Source organism: Uloborus diversus, chromosome 4 (assembly GCF_026930045.1).
Source record: "Uloborus diversus isolate 005 chromosome 4, Udiv.v.3.1, whole genome shotgun sequence".
NCBI lineage: Eukaryota > Metazoa > Arthropoda > Arachnida > Araneae > Uloboridae > Uloborus > Uloborus diversus.
The window spans coordinates 34,183,204-34,200,313 of NC_072734.1; the positions used below are offsets into that span (position 1 = coordinate 34,183,204).

The following is a 17,110-nucleotide window of genomic DNA, read 5'->3' on the forward strand; positions in this document are numbered from 1 at the left end:
TGCTTATGCCATTTAAACCGATTGCAGAATTTAATGTTTATATTTAATGCTTTCATTTAATGTTGAACGAAAACAGAAAAGCTTAACACAGGAAAATAAATGGAAATTTTAAAATATCGAGGCATTTCGACTAAATATCATAAAGATTTAAATTAAACGAATATTAAAAAGGTCTTTTCAATTCCATTTAAAATTGTTTTCTCGTTATTATGTGTACTCTTCAAAACAAATTAAATATTTAAGAACGTTAAAGGATTTTTTCTTGCAAATATAGACATAATATTTATTTTGTGTTACAAAAAGCTCTTATTCTGTATGTAATCTACTTTAATTGTGTAGAGCTCTATTTTCGGGAAGAAGTAAATTTTTTTTTTGTCGTGCAGTGATAAAGTAAATGATAGTTTTATTTTCTTTCAATGTCAGCTTAAGGAATAAATTTTGACATTTAATATATTATATAACTTCCTGTAGCATGTATTTAAACATATTAATTGAAATACAATGTAAGATATATTTGCTTGATGGAGCAAAACTATGTAATGTTGAAGGTGTATATGATTTAACACAAAATAATTTGACAACAAAATATATGAGTTCACATAATATTAACAAAAACTGTATGAAGCACATTTCAAAATTTATAAGATATTTTTAAGTGAAACTTTATATAACATTCATTTATGTAGGTAATGCACTTTGACAATTCTCACAGAGCTTTGTTTTTTGCGGGTCCATTTCTTTAAATACTTTAACTGTACACCACTGATGCAGATACAACAAACTGGTAATTAATATCAGTATAATTTTAGTACATACGCGAACGATAATAAAGATATATATTATATTTTATATAATTATACAAGTTTTATAGAATTTGACAGCGAGGATCGCCGTAGCGTTGTAGAAAGTTTTGTATCATTGCAGTTCATGTGATGTCTATTGTTCCTGCCTTCAGGCAAAGCGTACCTCAGCTTTTCCCAGAATCGTCGATCACCCCAATGTACTATAATGGCGGCCTTAAAACAAGCTCTGACGTCAGGTTCAAGTTCTTTGATTTCGACTTTGTTCAAAAGTATGATGATGAGTTTGTGACGCTTGTTGCACTGAGTTTCGTGGTGGGAAGCTTTTAGTTCGAAAATACACCACTCACTCTTCAAGTACTGTTCAGATACCACAGCAATGCTACAAAAGCTACACTCTACTGCTTCTGATATAGTCTCTGCCATGTACCGCGAGACTGGTAAGTCCCTGTACCGCAAACAAAGTCTTTGCGGTGGGGATCCACACTCCAGCTCTGGGGAAACCATCTGCGTGACGAAAGCTTCATCTTTTTTGCAGTACGACACAAAGGCATCAAACAGTTTTTCATTGTCTTCAGGATACTCACTTTTCTCAAATAATTTTACTCCATACTTGTTATAGATCCACATTTTCATATTATTTCTGTACTTACACACAAGGAAAGCAATTAACAACATCATTAATAGCATCATTGGAACGAGTATGACCACCGACATGTATTCTTCTACAAATTCTGCTGAAGTGAAGGGTATAACGCTGAAGTTAGAACACGAGGAGTTGCTAAATTCAATAATGTGCATCGTGGTAAAATTATTGTAAGTACAACGCACACTGCCGCCATCAACGACAATTGGTTTGTATTTTGTAAACCAATATCGGAATGGTTCTGTAAAAGAGCAATCACAATTCCACCTATTGTGTCCAATTTTTACTTTAATCAGTGCACGATTATATTTGAGATTCCAAACATTAAATTGAATGATATGGTTGTGATCTAGATATAAAATTTGAAGAAAATTTAAGTGCTTGAATGATTCATTTTTAATGGTTTTTAATCGGTTGTGAGAAAGATAAAGCTCTTGCAATTTGGTTAAATTTGTAAACTCGTGCCCTTCTATCACAGTAATATGGTTATTCTCCAAATGTAGAACAAATAAATTCTGTAGTCCGTTGAACGTTCTGTTTCGGATTATATGAATGTTGCTGTTATTCATATGCAAGACGCGCAAGTTTTTGTGACCAATGAGAGAGTGGCTTGAAACGTGGCTCATATCATTTCCGTCTAGGTACAAATCGGTGACATCCATGGGTATGCGATGGGGGACATTGGAATATCCTCTCAGGCTGCAGTCAACCATATTTGTGTTCCACGTCTGATCCGAATAGCAAGTGCAGTTTTCTGGGCACACCATTTCACAATCGCAAGCATCGAAATCGCAACAATGACACAAAGCGAAACAATGGCTGTGGTATCGACACAAAAAGTCTGATGCTTTAGTAACTGACATTGGAACTACAGCGTTTCTACGAGGAAAAGTCACATGGCAGAGCACATCACCAAGGTCACTAATTAGAGGATACTGTCTAGTCTCATCGTAGTTGTTTATCCTTTGTAGCCATTCCATGCTGCAGTCACATGTAAGGGTGTTGTTAGAAAGAAGGAATTCCGGCAATGGTTGATTTGGAGCAATACTTTTCAATCTAAACGCGTTAATGTCGAGATGGCGAATAGCATTGCCCCTCAGATCAACGAATGTCAGATTTGTTTTGGCCATGAACGTAAAAGGACCTATAACTGTTATTCTGTTAAACCGGAATGAAACAGTTTCGATACTGTTTGGCAACGATGCTGGATTCAGTTCTCGGATCAAATTACGCGAGGCGTCAACATTTCTCAAATTCATCAGCTGCTCTAGCTCGAAGTAATTTCCTATTTTATCGATTTGATTATCATGAATATCAAGGATTTTAAGCTCTGTTGGAACGAGTGCATAATCAAACCAGGTAATTTTGTTTCTTGAGACATTTAACGTGTGCAGATATCGAAGGTTCATGAAAAGCCCGTTGATGTCAGTGAGCTGATTGTCGTTAAATTTTGCCACGCGCAGTTCTGGTACGTCATCAAATAAACTATGCCCCAAAGATTGTATTTTGTTGTATGATAGATCTAACGTCTTTAACGATGTAAGGTCCTGAAAACAGCCTTTTGTCATGTTCCCTACATGATTCTTAGATATGTGTAAACTCACAATATTCTTCAGCCCTTGGAACGTGTTGTTGCTAATGTTGTAAACTTGATTGTGTGTTAGATCGATATGTTTCAAGAAAGTGAGGCTATTTAAAGCTTTAGGAAATTCTGTTAATTTGTTCGAGCGAAGTTTCAAGTTTTGAATTGATTTGCACGAAGCGAATGCATTCGGATTTATGAATTCGATTTCATTGTTACTCAAGGACAAATAATTTAATGACTCGAGGCCGCTAAATGTGTTTGCATCAACGTTCCGAATCCTATTACCAGCCAAGGTTAAAGTATGCAGGTTTCGCAGCGAAGAGAACGAATTATCACTGATGTTCACAATATTGTTATAACTTAGATATAAAATTTGCAGACTTCTAATTAAATGGAAATTAGTCACGGTGACAACTTGGAAGCGATTATGATTCAAATCCAGGACAAACAAACGACTTAAATCTGCCAAAGTTTCAGACGAAACAACATTTTCCAGGGAATTATAACTTAGATTTAATCCTACCAGCTGCCTTAAGCCTTCAAACACCCGCGGCGTTAGTGAACTCAGAGAATTATTTTGCAGATAAAGCTCTAAAATATCCGATGACTGTTGGAATATTTGTTCTGGCAAATGACTTATTCTGTTATTCGACAAATCCAGACTCTGTAGTCTACTAAGGCCACTAAAAGCATACGGATACAGCTCTGACAGCTGATTATTGTTTAAGTATAGTATCTTTAGGGATACAAGAGAAGAAAAGATGCCATCTGGGATACTTTTAAGAATATTGTAAGACAAGTCTAATATCATTAGCTCGGGAAGACATTTTAAGGTCTCGGAAGATCCTAGACCGATGTTTCTAGCATCATCTAACTCGCAATTTGTCAGATTCAGAACCTTCAAGTTCTGTAATCCGCAAAACAAATTGGCAGGTAGAACGATGAGATTGTTGTAGCTTAAATCAAGCTTTTGTAGCTTAGGCAAATTTGCGAACGCTTCTTCTTTAAATTTGAGTATTTTCGAGCTTGTTTTATTTAAATGAACTGAAAGATTAACCAAATTCAATAAACCCCAAAACGAAGATTCGGGAAAATTCGGAACGTAGCAATTTTCAATTTGAAGGGACTGAACGTTTCCGAACTTGCTAAAAGTGCCGTTTGATATGATGTTTTCGTAGCTGAAATCGTCACAGAATATGCTCAAAATCCTTGAAACATCGAAATCGACTGGTGCTGCATCAGATATGCGCTGCAGCGTCCTCACGCGGCAACTCATAACAACTCCCGTAACATCATCTACGCTCACTAGATCACATTCATTTGCGAACACCTGCGCACTTGTTAATTTGCACAGAATAAAAAGCAAGCAAAATATGAACTGAATTGTTTTAAGCTTGACCGCCAGAGGAACAATATATCTTGTTATAAATTCATCAATCCACGTAAGGCACATCAAATAGCTTGTATAGATATGAGAAAAAACAAAATGTAGTAATTTAAACTTCTTATTTCCATTACGTATACAAAACGGTTTGCAGTTGTGCTCAAAGTGTTTCATACTTTATTTCCAAGGGACAGCCAGCACAGTATTAATAATTCTGTATGGATGCATTAGGTTAAATATTCAAATTGAAACTCTCTCTAATCTCATTATTTATGTATAAAACTCATATTCATCAAATAAGGAACTCCAGCGAAGACCAGTAAAAATAAAAACGTGCAATATCACGATATACTTTTGAAATAACCATTTGAAAAGCTATCGACTGGTGCTTGCACATGCCTCTCGTTTCTCATATTGATTTAGAACTGCATATCCCATAAAATAATGGACATGAGTGACTTTCACTGCTTCTGGGGGCCATTTCGAGTAGTTTTTTTAGACTTTGATTTCTGATTGGCTCGTACGAAGTACTTTTCTGAGTTCATTTTATACCTTCTTGCATCCAAGCGAGACATTTTCTCGTGACTCGTGCAATTTCTTTTTCTTCCCGGAGGTAAAGCCGCGGTTTGATATGCTGTTTCTGAGTTTTTCTTTTGCTTTATTTCCTCCTTTTTTATGTTCTCTTCCTGCGATTTTCCTCCGGACGTTGAAGAAATCGATTTCAAAGACTTGTACTGGAATCACGAACTTTCACATTCCATCTGAAAAAGGAAAATAGAAGAATGAGAATAAAATTAACGGAACGGAACTTGTTATATGTTAATTTAACTATGCACGAAGAACATCTTGGTGGATTTGGTTGCCATGCTCTCGAAAATTGCTTTGGAGAACAAATTACGAGGGAGTAATACTGATATGTTAATGACCATTTTTGGTTTTTCTTCAAAGATTGGATTTATAAAAAATAGTTAACTTTCTTCCAAATATATGCGAGAAAGATACATCTAATAGTAGTCAAATAAATAAATAAATCTAAATCAAATAAATAGATTTGCATGTAATATTTATATGTAGAATAGTATTTATTTATGCTGAACCGTTCTACTTTAACAGCATTCCGTTGTTGCATATCAATTTCAATAACCATTATGTTTACTGTGCTTATTAAGCAACGATGTCTTATCGTCAAAGATTGTGTGAAAATAATTTCCGGCATACCAAATAAAGTACTTTAAAAGAAGACGAAGCTGGTTTTCATGGTAGCGCTCATTCCTTATGTGTTCATATATTTTGTTATTAACAGGATTACTGTAAAAATATAGAACTATTTTCGATAGTAAAAGTTAAGTTAACCACAAAGAAGAAGTTTATTTTAATTTAATAATACACAAGAATGTTTTTTGAAATATTTTAGAGCAAAAAACCTAAAGCAATCGTAATTGTATTTAGTAAAACCAAAACGAGTACTTTTCTCAAAAGAAAGCTTTTTCTTTGGAAAAAGTTTTGTTTTTTTTTTCAAGCAGCAAACACTTTTTTCTCCGATATATTTCTCAAATAAAAATTGTGTTTCGAATCATGTTTCCCGTACCGAAAAACCATTTTTATAAGTATATATATATATCAAAAATCATGACATTTTTTTAAAAAAACCTACTATATGCGGTGTTAAGGGATATAATGAGCTTGTAAAGTGTTAAACATTGGAATACGATTCAAAATAGTTTCTGTGGGGATCAACAGTTAGTTTTGTTTCAGAAACTAATAATGGAGCAAAATGAAATGATAAAGCAACGTAAATATACCGACTATACCATACTAGGACTGACACTTGGCTAGAACTACTGATTCTTAGGAGAAATAACCAACACTCCAAGTTTAACCTTTTCCTATGTGTGATTATGATCGTTTCAACGCTGTAATTTTGCACTTAAAGTTGTTTTTTTTTTACAGCGAAAATGAAAAAGGGCTATAAAACAAAGTTTTTGAAAAAGAAGAATAAAAAACGATGTTTCCATCATTTACTCATATACAATGTCCAATTTTAATATCTACATGTAATCTGAATTAAGGATGCAAACGATGCGTACTTTCAAACTGGCCCAATGTGGTTTGATAGTTGGTAACTTCATATCTCGCCCATGAATAAAAACACGATACATTTTCACCAGCTAAAGAACATAGCAACAGCCATTAATTGAGAGCTCGCGAGTTCTCTCGCGACTTTTGGCTGCGTTGGTGAGCTTTTGCACTGATGAGTAGGCTCCATTGTTGCCTTGAAATAACTATATCCTGTATTTTCTTCAAAATGTGTGCTTTATTTACGTTGGTTTTTCTTTTTAATCAGTAATTGAGAACTTTAACATTTTCGATACAAACAAATTGAATTTTTTCTTCTTTGATTTTTTGAATTAGGAGGGGAGAAAGTTAAGAGGAGTGAGATATTTTTGGTAATGAAGATTCTAAAATACACCATAAAATGCAGTTTTAAAATAAAATTTTGGGAAAATTATGGTGTTAAAATTTGGATAATTTCTAGAAATTTTGTCATTTTTCTTTTCAAAGTCCTTATTTGTAAAAGTCATAATGTCTTAAAGCTGTAAAGTATGGTCAAATATAAATTTTAAAGAAAATTCACATTCGAGAAGAATGTTTTAAAAAATCTTACAATGATTTTATAACGATGATGATGATTCTCATCAAAATTTCAAATTTATTATGTATGTAGAGCGAAGGGAAATAGCGGGTCAAAGTGAAATGGTGAAATATGTATTTGAATTTTAGCGCCATCTATCTTGTAATATTATAACTATGTATTGGCAGATGTAGTTCATTTTTGTCAGGAACTAAAACCACCGATGACTAAAGCATATGATAATATAGGTAATTTTCAAAAATTGATACCTTTCTTGCAATATTTGTTATAATATAGTCAATAAGTATAGTATAATATATTTAAAAGCATTTTTTGGTATAAAAAAGTGGTGAAGTTCTTGTTATTAACATTTTAAATATTAATTAAGACCTTCTAATAGTCGATGAACCATTGGTTTAGTTAATATTAAAGTTATTCGTGTTTCAAATATTTTCTACATGCGGGGGAAGAGGATGGGGCAAAGTAAAATTTGTTAATTTCGTGTACTCACTCAATCATTTACTAATTCACTTACATATTCATTTATTATTTAATTTATTAAGAGCCGTTCATTTAGTTATCCACGTAATTATTCATTAATTCTCCTTTTTTCTTATTCATTCAATCGTATTTATTTTTCTTCCTATATTAATTAAATTCTTAAATTATTTATTTTTTGTTCTATATATATTTTAATATATTATTCAACAATTTATTTAATGAGTCATTTGATCAACAACATTTTTATAATGAAGCAAAAACTATTTCATTTGAGAAATTTTTCACTTCGCTTTTTTTTTCAAAAATAGTGAACATTTTCCATTTTTTAAACCGCAAACTTAATGGAAAAAATTAAAGGAAAAATATTGTTTCCATACAAGTTTCATCACAAATAAAATGTTCTTTTTTTGTACTGTCATTTTCAAAACAAATTTCCAGTTTGTTTATTTTGAAGAAGCTCAGTCATCTTAACTATTTCACTTTGCCTCACATACATCTCTTAAAAATAGTAAAGTTTAACGCCTAAAAAATAATTTTAGAATATTGGTATGGAATCATAATGCCACAAATGAAAAATGTTTAAAATGATATATGATTCTTTAAACGTAATTGCTTTAAGAAAGTTACACTTGTATCTTTAGCACATTTACGCCCAAAACTAGCAGTAATATAACATTAACTAATATATGTACCATTCGTACATAATGTTTTTAAAGTCTATACCTAAAAGTTGATAATTTTGAATTTGTATAGGTTTGAATCGTTAGTCATTTCCCATAGCATAATTATTGTACATGTAAACAACCAAATTTTTTTGGTCTGCCGTTATATAATTGTATGTTTTCGTTAAAATAATTTCCACATCTCCAACAATCCTAGAAAATAAAACTAATAGTAAACACATGCAAATATGAAAATAATGCTATGTCAACCATGCTTCCGAAATCCTAAAATGTGTTGTGTTCATGGTTCCGTGTCACCTACAACTTTGAATGAGTCAGTCCCATTAGATAATGTAAGCTGATCTTAGTTGAGAGAAAAATACCAGTAAGGTTTTCTGACATAATTATACATAAAATATTTATCTTCAAAACTTGAAATAACTTATAATACGAAAAGCGTAACTTAATTTTTTGTTTTGACCATGTGTTCGCAAAAATTTTTTAGTATCGGAGAAACATTACTTAAAACGTGAGATGTCACGTTAAATTTGTAGCATTTAAAATATACGGTTCAAAAGAAAAAAAATGCATTCATTCTTATTACTTTTAAGTTTTTCAGGAAAAAAAGAAAGGATAGAGTAGGTGGGAAAGAAGAGAAAAACTAATCTGTTCTATGAAGAAGTCAACCCTTTCTCCCGCCAGTGACGGTTCATATCTTTCAGTAGAAAGTGATAATTTTATTGCAACCAAAAGGGAAGATGCACATCTAGACCCCACTAGGAGTCTATGTACCAAATTTTAACTTTCTAGGACTTACCGTTCTTAAGTTATGCGACATACATACGCACATACGAACATCCGCACATCCGCACGTAACAACATTCGCACATACACATATACATGCATACGTACATACAGACGTCACGAGAAAATTCGTTGTAATTAACACGGGAATTATCATTATGGATATTTCGCTTGTCCATACGTTCGATACGAAGCAATAAACGTGTCGTTCTTAGGCACTTATCCACGTGTGGTCGGATCGAAAAAAAAAAACTCAATATGTATTCGGGGTAATCTTTTGATAGTAGTCCGTAAATCTTTTGATAGTAGTTACATATCTTCATATTTTAAAAATATAAACATAGTACTACTTAAATATGCATAGTAGAATATCCTTCAGCATATGAGCACATTATAATGCTTGCATGATAGAAATGAAAACTATGTTTCCTTCAAAAGTTCATAAAAATGGTATTTCCAGACCACATTGAAGATGTTCGGTAAAAATACCCATAGGGGAAAATTGAAAAAGTGCCAAGCGGTGTGGTGAAAAAAAAAAAAATCACCTTTTTTTGTTACCATCAGGGGAGAGAAAAAAATCTATGGAAACATCTTATCTTTTAAAAGTGCGAAACAATAGGGGAAAGCAATAAAAGTGTAACTGCAGAGCTCGGGGCTTTTTAATGACTAAACATGCTCCCAGCGAACGCTTAACTTAGGTTTCTTTTACAGCGAATAAGTACATATTGCTTTGTTCCCTTTAGGGACGTCGTATCTGATTCATCATCAAAAAGTTATGGAAGAAAAGTAAAATATAAAAACTAAGTTTAGGAGGAAACTTCAGATATATTTCTCTACTCATAGATTATTAAACTTTTTATATTATCACTGTTGAAACTCTTATCACTTTTATTTAATGTCATCAAACAGGAGTTTAAAACCTTTTTCACCTCGCTCTTTAAAACTTAGATAAGATATTGTGTTAGAGCCCTGATAGCCATAGTTAAGGTTTTAAAATTAGTTTTTTTTAGGAAGTATCTTTGTAGAGTAACATTATTTTTAACAATACATATTTTATCTTCAGTGAAAAGGGGCATAAGTGAAAGGAAATAAAATGTATTTCTACTACGGTTTGTTATGTAGTACGTAAAAGCAACCTAAAAATCATGTTATCTATGTGCGAAAAATGCAAGTATTCTCTGAAACATAAATCTCGCATACGTCCTATTGGAATTTTAATGAATATAGTTTGATTAATCCTAACCTGGCTGAATCATTATGCAGTGATTTGGATCTGCTTAGCCTTGACAATACTAACAAGTTAGGTTTAATTAACTAAAGACTCTATCTAAATTATTCATTATTACATTTAGTAATACTCATTACCAGTTTTTGAGCGTGTAAAGGTATTTAATACGCATACGAAGTAATAAGAAAAATGCCAACAAATTAGATTGAAAAGGTTTTTTTTTAATATTATTTGAATTTGTAAACATATTTTAATTGTAAATTAAGTTTCTCTACGTAATACTGCTACGTTGCGTAACGTAGCAAATCGAATGGGTTTCGTAATAGAAATTTAAAGTTCGAAAATTACTGAAATAAAATATGACTTGAATATCTGAAATTAACATAAAAAAGTATTGTTTTTTTTTAAAATTAAACGTAATTGATATTATCTGTTTTTAGGTTGAACGTGAAGCCTTTGCAGCCATTAACGCTCGATGTACCGTGAAAAATACTAATCAAACCAAATAATACAACCCTTAATTATTTTGTCAAAGATACAGAGCATGGGTCAAATCTGATTCAAATATTATAAACTAGTGGTACCCGCACGGCTTCGCCCGTAATAGAAAAATTAAAAGATGTTTTGGTTCGCCTGTATTTACAAATAATGTATTGTGAATTTTCTCGTCAATTGGCTTGTACTCATGTTACGGTTACACGTTATGATAATTTCGTATCTCGCCAATTGGCTTGTGCCCATGTTACGGTTACACGTTATGATAATTTCGTAATTTATGATAGTTTTTTTTTAATTGGAATAAAAAAAGAACCACATCGAATTTTCGAAAAATCGCTTCGAGGTGCACACCCCCATGCTACATACTAACTTCGTGCCAAATTTCATGAAAATCGGCCGAACGGTTTAGGCGCTATGCGCGTCACAGACATCCTACAGACATCCTACAGATATCCTACAGACATCCAGACATCCAGACATCCTCCGGACAGAGAGACATTCAGCTTTATTATTAGTAAAGAAGTTGAGTGTTTGAGTCAAGTTAATCACTGCGTACCCACACACTTTCTTTCTATATTTTACAAAAGGTGACATTCTGTTAAATTTTAATTTAGGCACCCAGTTTTACAATAATTTTTAAGCACCTACGCTCGCCAATGCTTTCCGAAGAAAAATGGAACTGATCTTCCCCTCTCTTCCATTTGTACATTTTTAGAGCTTTAATATTATGACGCATACATTAATATGATATCGCAATGGAACATAAAATTTAAATCTGCCGCTTTTGTCAAATTGAGTTGCTGATAAGTCTAAAAATCTGTAAAACAAAGAAGTTTTGATCATAGGGGAGGTGTGACCTGCTCTCCTTTTTTTTCGTATTTAGACATTTGTTTAACTAATAACTATCAGCATTGTATCAAGCATGGTATCAATAGTATCATGGTATCAAGAATGGTGTGACAGCATGGTACCAAGTATAATCAAAAGTTTTTTATTTTTTAGTACAATAAAGAAGTAGTCATATGTAAAGTGTTTTTCAGGAAAAAAAAACGTTTTCATTATTTTTTTATTTATTTATTTTTTTTTCTAGGTTATCTCTCTTGTACCGTTCCTCAAGAATGTCCACAAAAGTAAGTTAAGCTTTTTGTTTGCTCAAATTAATATACTAAAAAAATGCATTTTTATTTTTAACTCCAACTTTTAATATTCATATGTTTTTTTTTTTTTAATTTTTTGCTAAAATGATTATTAAGGGAGGTTTGACACGGGTCAAATGGGTTAACTTTTGCCTGATGATAACAAAAAGTAAACAATTCTGTGGTAAAAAAATACAGTCTTTAAAATACTAGTTTTCATTCATTTTGTACTTAATGTCTTTCATTCTTTCCTCTGATGGTTATTTCCCTGCGATAGAAATGTAAAAAAAGTTTCACAAAAAAAAAAAAAAAAAAAACACGAAAAAGAAAAACGTACATCTCAATTCTTAATTCAACTATCAAAAAGCCAAAATTACATACGCCTACCTTCAGTGAATAAAATACGCTAATATTTATTCCAAAAAAGTGTTAAAAAATACCACAACAATTATGGTTTACACTTCTGAAATCCTTCATTTATTTTGTCTTTTTGGACCATTAATTACCGCTTTCCCCTGACGACTACAAAAAGTAAACAACTTAGTGGTAAAGAAAAACTTGTTCTTATAAAAATATTAGTTTTCATTAGAGACCCTGAATATTTTAACCGAAGGCAAAGCAATAAATTATGATTAAATAGAAGATGCTTACAATGTACTCAACTTCTGTTGTGAGAAGAAAAAAATGGCCTAGTTCTGGGTTTAAAAAAACCCTGCAATCAGCAAATTAATCTTCACTTTTCTTCACACCTCAAATGTGAAGTTTATGCTATAAATTATGCCATCCAATATTCTCTGACAATTATTCTAGTACTAACTCGTTCCCGATAATTAAGAACGCATCTGAATCTCGACAGCCCCCCTCCGAAATTCTCTTGGCACGCACGGCTCATCAAAACGCGCCATTAGTGCAAGATATTTAATTACGCCTAAAAACGCATGGTATTAATTGCCAATTAATGTAGGCGCTATCTCCTTTAATGAGCTTCGAGTTTTTACGATGGAGCCTAATTTCATTATTGTTTCAGCGGATTTGTTATTACTTTAGATGACACAAATATGAGAGAGGAAAAAAGTTATCGCGTTCTACCTTCAGCCTGCTCTAAGTGCAGACACTTCGAGTAGTTGAAAGCGCCATTAAGGAGAGTAAAGTGTTATCTTTTTTTTCCTTAACTTTGTCTCCGAAGAAAGTTGGTAGAAAATCCATCGCGGAGATCATGCACTTTTTTTTTGTCTTTTATTTTCTGCTCAAATTGGTCACAAAATCTTTGTTTTATCCGGAACATTCTGTTCAATAAAATGAAAGAGAAAAGAAAAACATACATCTTGGGAAAAACTCACGAAAAATACTTTTAAAGAAACATTTGTTATTTTTCTTGCGAGCTTTTTCAAGGCAGTTTATTCGATTAAATGTTGCAAATTGTAAAAAAAAAAAAAAAAAAAAGTGAGAGAGATAGACAGAGAGTGCGAGTGGGGGAGAAGAAAAAGAAGTGGGAGTGTTTTATTGAGTTACAGCATTTTAAGAAATTTCAAAGACAGAGAAAATGCCCAAAAAAGTTACTTTAGTACTAAAATGTTTTTTCTTAGTTTGTGTTGATATGAAATCACAAAGTTTAAACATAAATGTTTTAGTTAAATTTCGCTCTAGACAGATGTTACATCAATATGTAGCAATGCATATTTTCAAATATTTAAACGATTAAGTACTTTAAGTAGTGTAGTACTTAAGTACTTAGTACTTAAGTACTAAAAGTGCATGATGTTCGTAATTAAAAAACTAGGAACTATTTGCATTTACTTTTCTGTGCAAACCACAAAAATGTATCTACATAAATAACGGATCAACTAAAATTTATTAGATTTTAGTTCAAGAAAATATTATTAATTATTATTTTCAATGCTTAAAAAGGAAACGGTGAAATCGAAATAAAGTATTTCAAGGAGCCAATGAAATAGCAGCATCCTATAAAGTTCCAAAACTATAAAAAAATATGTTTTTAAAAAGTTAAATCGAGAATACTTGACGTAATCTTCAGGAAGTTTTATTTTGCAATCGAAGCCAATATTTAATGAATAACGTTTGACTTCTACTTCTCATAAAAACGAAACCAAATCCAGAAATATTGTTTTTGTTTTCAAATAATAGTTAATTCAATTCTTTACTACCACCACAGCAACACTATTAGCAAGACGCAATCATTTTTTAATAAATTTTAACAAATTTAATAAGTTACCTTTAATGTGGAGCATCAAGTATTAATGTTTAAAACTAAATGAGTTTGTTTTTCTAACAATTTCCTTTTTATAAACAATATTACTTTGTTCTGAAAAGGCAATCCAAACTTAAAATTTTGAAAGAGGGATGCAATGCGATTTTACCAAATGAAACTCTAGATTTTATGGAATGATCATAATATACATATGCCTGTATCTACTCAGATGCGCACTGGACATATAAAAAACTGTTTCCAAATTTACTGAACCTTCAAACATAATTTGTAGATTTGAGCAGTTTTGGACAGTCAAAATGATATAGCATGACCGTTCATTGGGAAGTCCTTGTTGAAATTGTGGTTTCATGATTAGAGATTGAAATGTACTGATATTTATTTAAATGCAGTATTCTACGAGAGACTCAATTTTTTTTCGAGTCTCATTCATTAAAAAACGATCAAAACATTAATTTAAATATTTTTTTGTTTCAGTATACACACTGTAAAAAAAAATTAGGAATGAGCCTGAAAAATAATTAGCAGCTGGTACGCATAATCTCTTCCGGTAAAATATCTGGCAAAAATGTTCCGCTTAAACTCAGTATCATTTCTGAAATTAACATGGAATATTTGTCAAGAATACAGGAACCTTACCAATAAAAGTCAGTCACGTTTCTGGAATGAACTAGGAATTTTGAATGCGAATGTTGAATAGTGTTAATAGACATGTTTAATAGTGCGCTTCCCACCTACCTGATTAAAAAAAAAAAAAAAAACCTTATAATGCAAATGTGGCTGAAGCTGAGAAAGAATTGCAATTATACCATACAAACTACTAGCCTGCGATTTTTGCAAATGTACTAAGTAACATCATTTTGAAGCTGCTTGGAGAAGGGGGGGGGGCAAACTCGAAAGACTGCAATTGCGCTGAATGCAGAATTTCTTTATCATAATAGCGAAAAGTGTTTTTTACAAATTTGAGTAACATGGATGCAACATACAATGATTTCTCAAAACATTTCGCTTATATACTTGTTTTGCACATGAAACTGGTGGAAATCAGAAAAATCCAGAATTAATGTCCTGAAATAATCAAAAACGTTTCGTAGAATGCATTATAAATAGATTTCATAAAATAGCAAAACATTACTCATTTTCTTCAACGTGTATTTTGGACTTTTTGTGCAATCGCAAAAAAGAAAACTAGCCTTACTTACGGATTTAGCTAGCATAAATTTCAAATTTCGCTAGAAACGTTGAGACATTTCTCTTGGTAATAAATATGGGTATCTATCCAACTGTCTATCAACACACACACACACACATGTATATATATATATATATATATATATATATATATATATATATATATATATATATATATATATATATATATATATATATATATATATATATATATATATATATATATATATGTTGTGCAAACGATCTTTTGCCCTGGAATATTGTATTTTTTAAGCTGACCTCAATGGTACAATTGAATTTCCGAAACAGATTTTGGATGATTTTTAAAAGTTTATTACAAACATGGTCACTCACTGAGATTTTAATAAGAAGTATGTCAGGCTGTTTACCACGGTTTTAATATTTTTTTAGACAACCATCCAAAACTTATTTTTAGAATCTAAATATACCACTGAGCTCAGCCTAAAAATCCAATATTCCACGGGAAAAGATTGTTTCTACAATGTATGTTACACGTTGAATATTATAAAATACGCTTTGTTTTGACTCAAAAAATAGCATTTAGTGTGTATGTGTGTGTCGACATCCCTGTTCTGTGATGAAACCAAAATTGATTTTAAGCTAAATCATGAAACTTTTAAAGTAAATGTTGTTATTAAAAACCAAACAACTAACTGCGTTGCTAAAAACCCACCCGTTACGAATCCCCCATACGTTTCTTTTGCTATCAAATCAAAGGTTGCACAGTCAAAATTGAATTTAATTATCATACTTATGTATTTCACAGGTATATTTAAAGAAAGACATTTCACAATGATTCGCTTTTTGGAAACCCATCACACGAAAGTTAATTCTATTTAATTATGTTGCACTTTGGGAGAAGGATTCTTTTTTTCCCCCATACCATCAATTTTGATCCAGTTTTATCTTACAAGCTATAATTCTACTTTCGCGCGTTCTTGTGAATCGTGATGAGCAATAATAATGGCGCAGTTAATTGCCAAGCTTACGGTAATGAATAACAAAAGCGAAACTTTAATGATAACTTGCGCTCATTAGAACAATTGTTATTGGCTTATGTTATTAACGAAATGTAATTACCGCTCCTAAACTTTTAAGGACACACTCGCAACTGCTGAAGCAAAAGCGAAAAAAAAAATTATACTATTTTTTTTTCTCTTCTTGCATTAAGAGATTAAATATGTGAAACAGAAGAGTAGGAAGTAATCAGAACAATTATGTTTTCATTCTAAAAGAACAGTTTTGTTCGTATTTTCAACTGTGAGAAAAATTGGCTGTGTGCAATCAAAAATCATTTTGTAATTTGAATAAAAAAATACACAAAACACTCTCATAGACATGCATGCATGCATGCACATATATGCTCATATATTAACATATAATTAGCGAACAAAGATATAAATACACACACACACACACACACACATATATATATATATATATATATATATATATATATATATATATATGACTTCGATTAAACAACTAAAATCTTAACTGAAAATGTTAACAGAAATAAAAAAAAATGTAAATAAATGAAATAAAAACGAATTCATTCATCAATTTTCACCTGGAGAGAATCAAAGGAAAAATATTAGGATGGATGAATTGTAATCGATCGAACTCCAACACTTCAGAGAGAGTCGTTAAGCATAGATTTAGAGATTTACTAGAAAACCAGAAATCCCAATAAATAAACTAGGGTTAAAACTGTGCCCACAATTACGCACTTCGTTGTTACTTCTGCAAGTAGACTGGTAAAGAGATTGAAAGAAAAATATAAATGAAGAAAACA

The 17,110-nt window shown here is 31.6% G+C and overlaps 1 protein-coding gene across 1 annotated transcript in view; it reads right to left on the minus strand.

The window, feature by feature from the left end:
* The window catches only part of LOC129220026 (uncharacterized), an 18,741-nt gene extending 14,257 nt beyond the window's left edge, over positions 1 to 4,484 (minus strand). The window contains exon 1 of the mRNA XM_054854355.1: positions 861 to 4,484. Within this exon, the coding sequence (XP_054710330.1) occupies positions 861 to 4,484 (3,624 nt within the window). The remainder of the gene's footprint in view (positions 1 to 860) is intronic.
* Between the last annotated feature and the right edge of the window lie 12,626 nt (positions 4,485 to 17,110).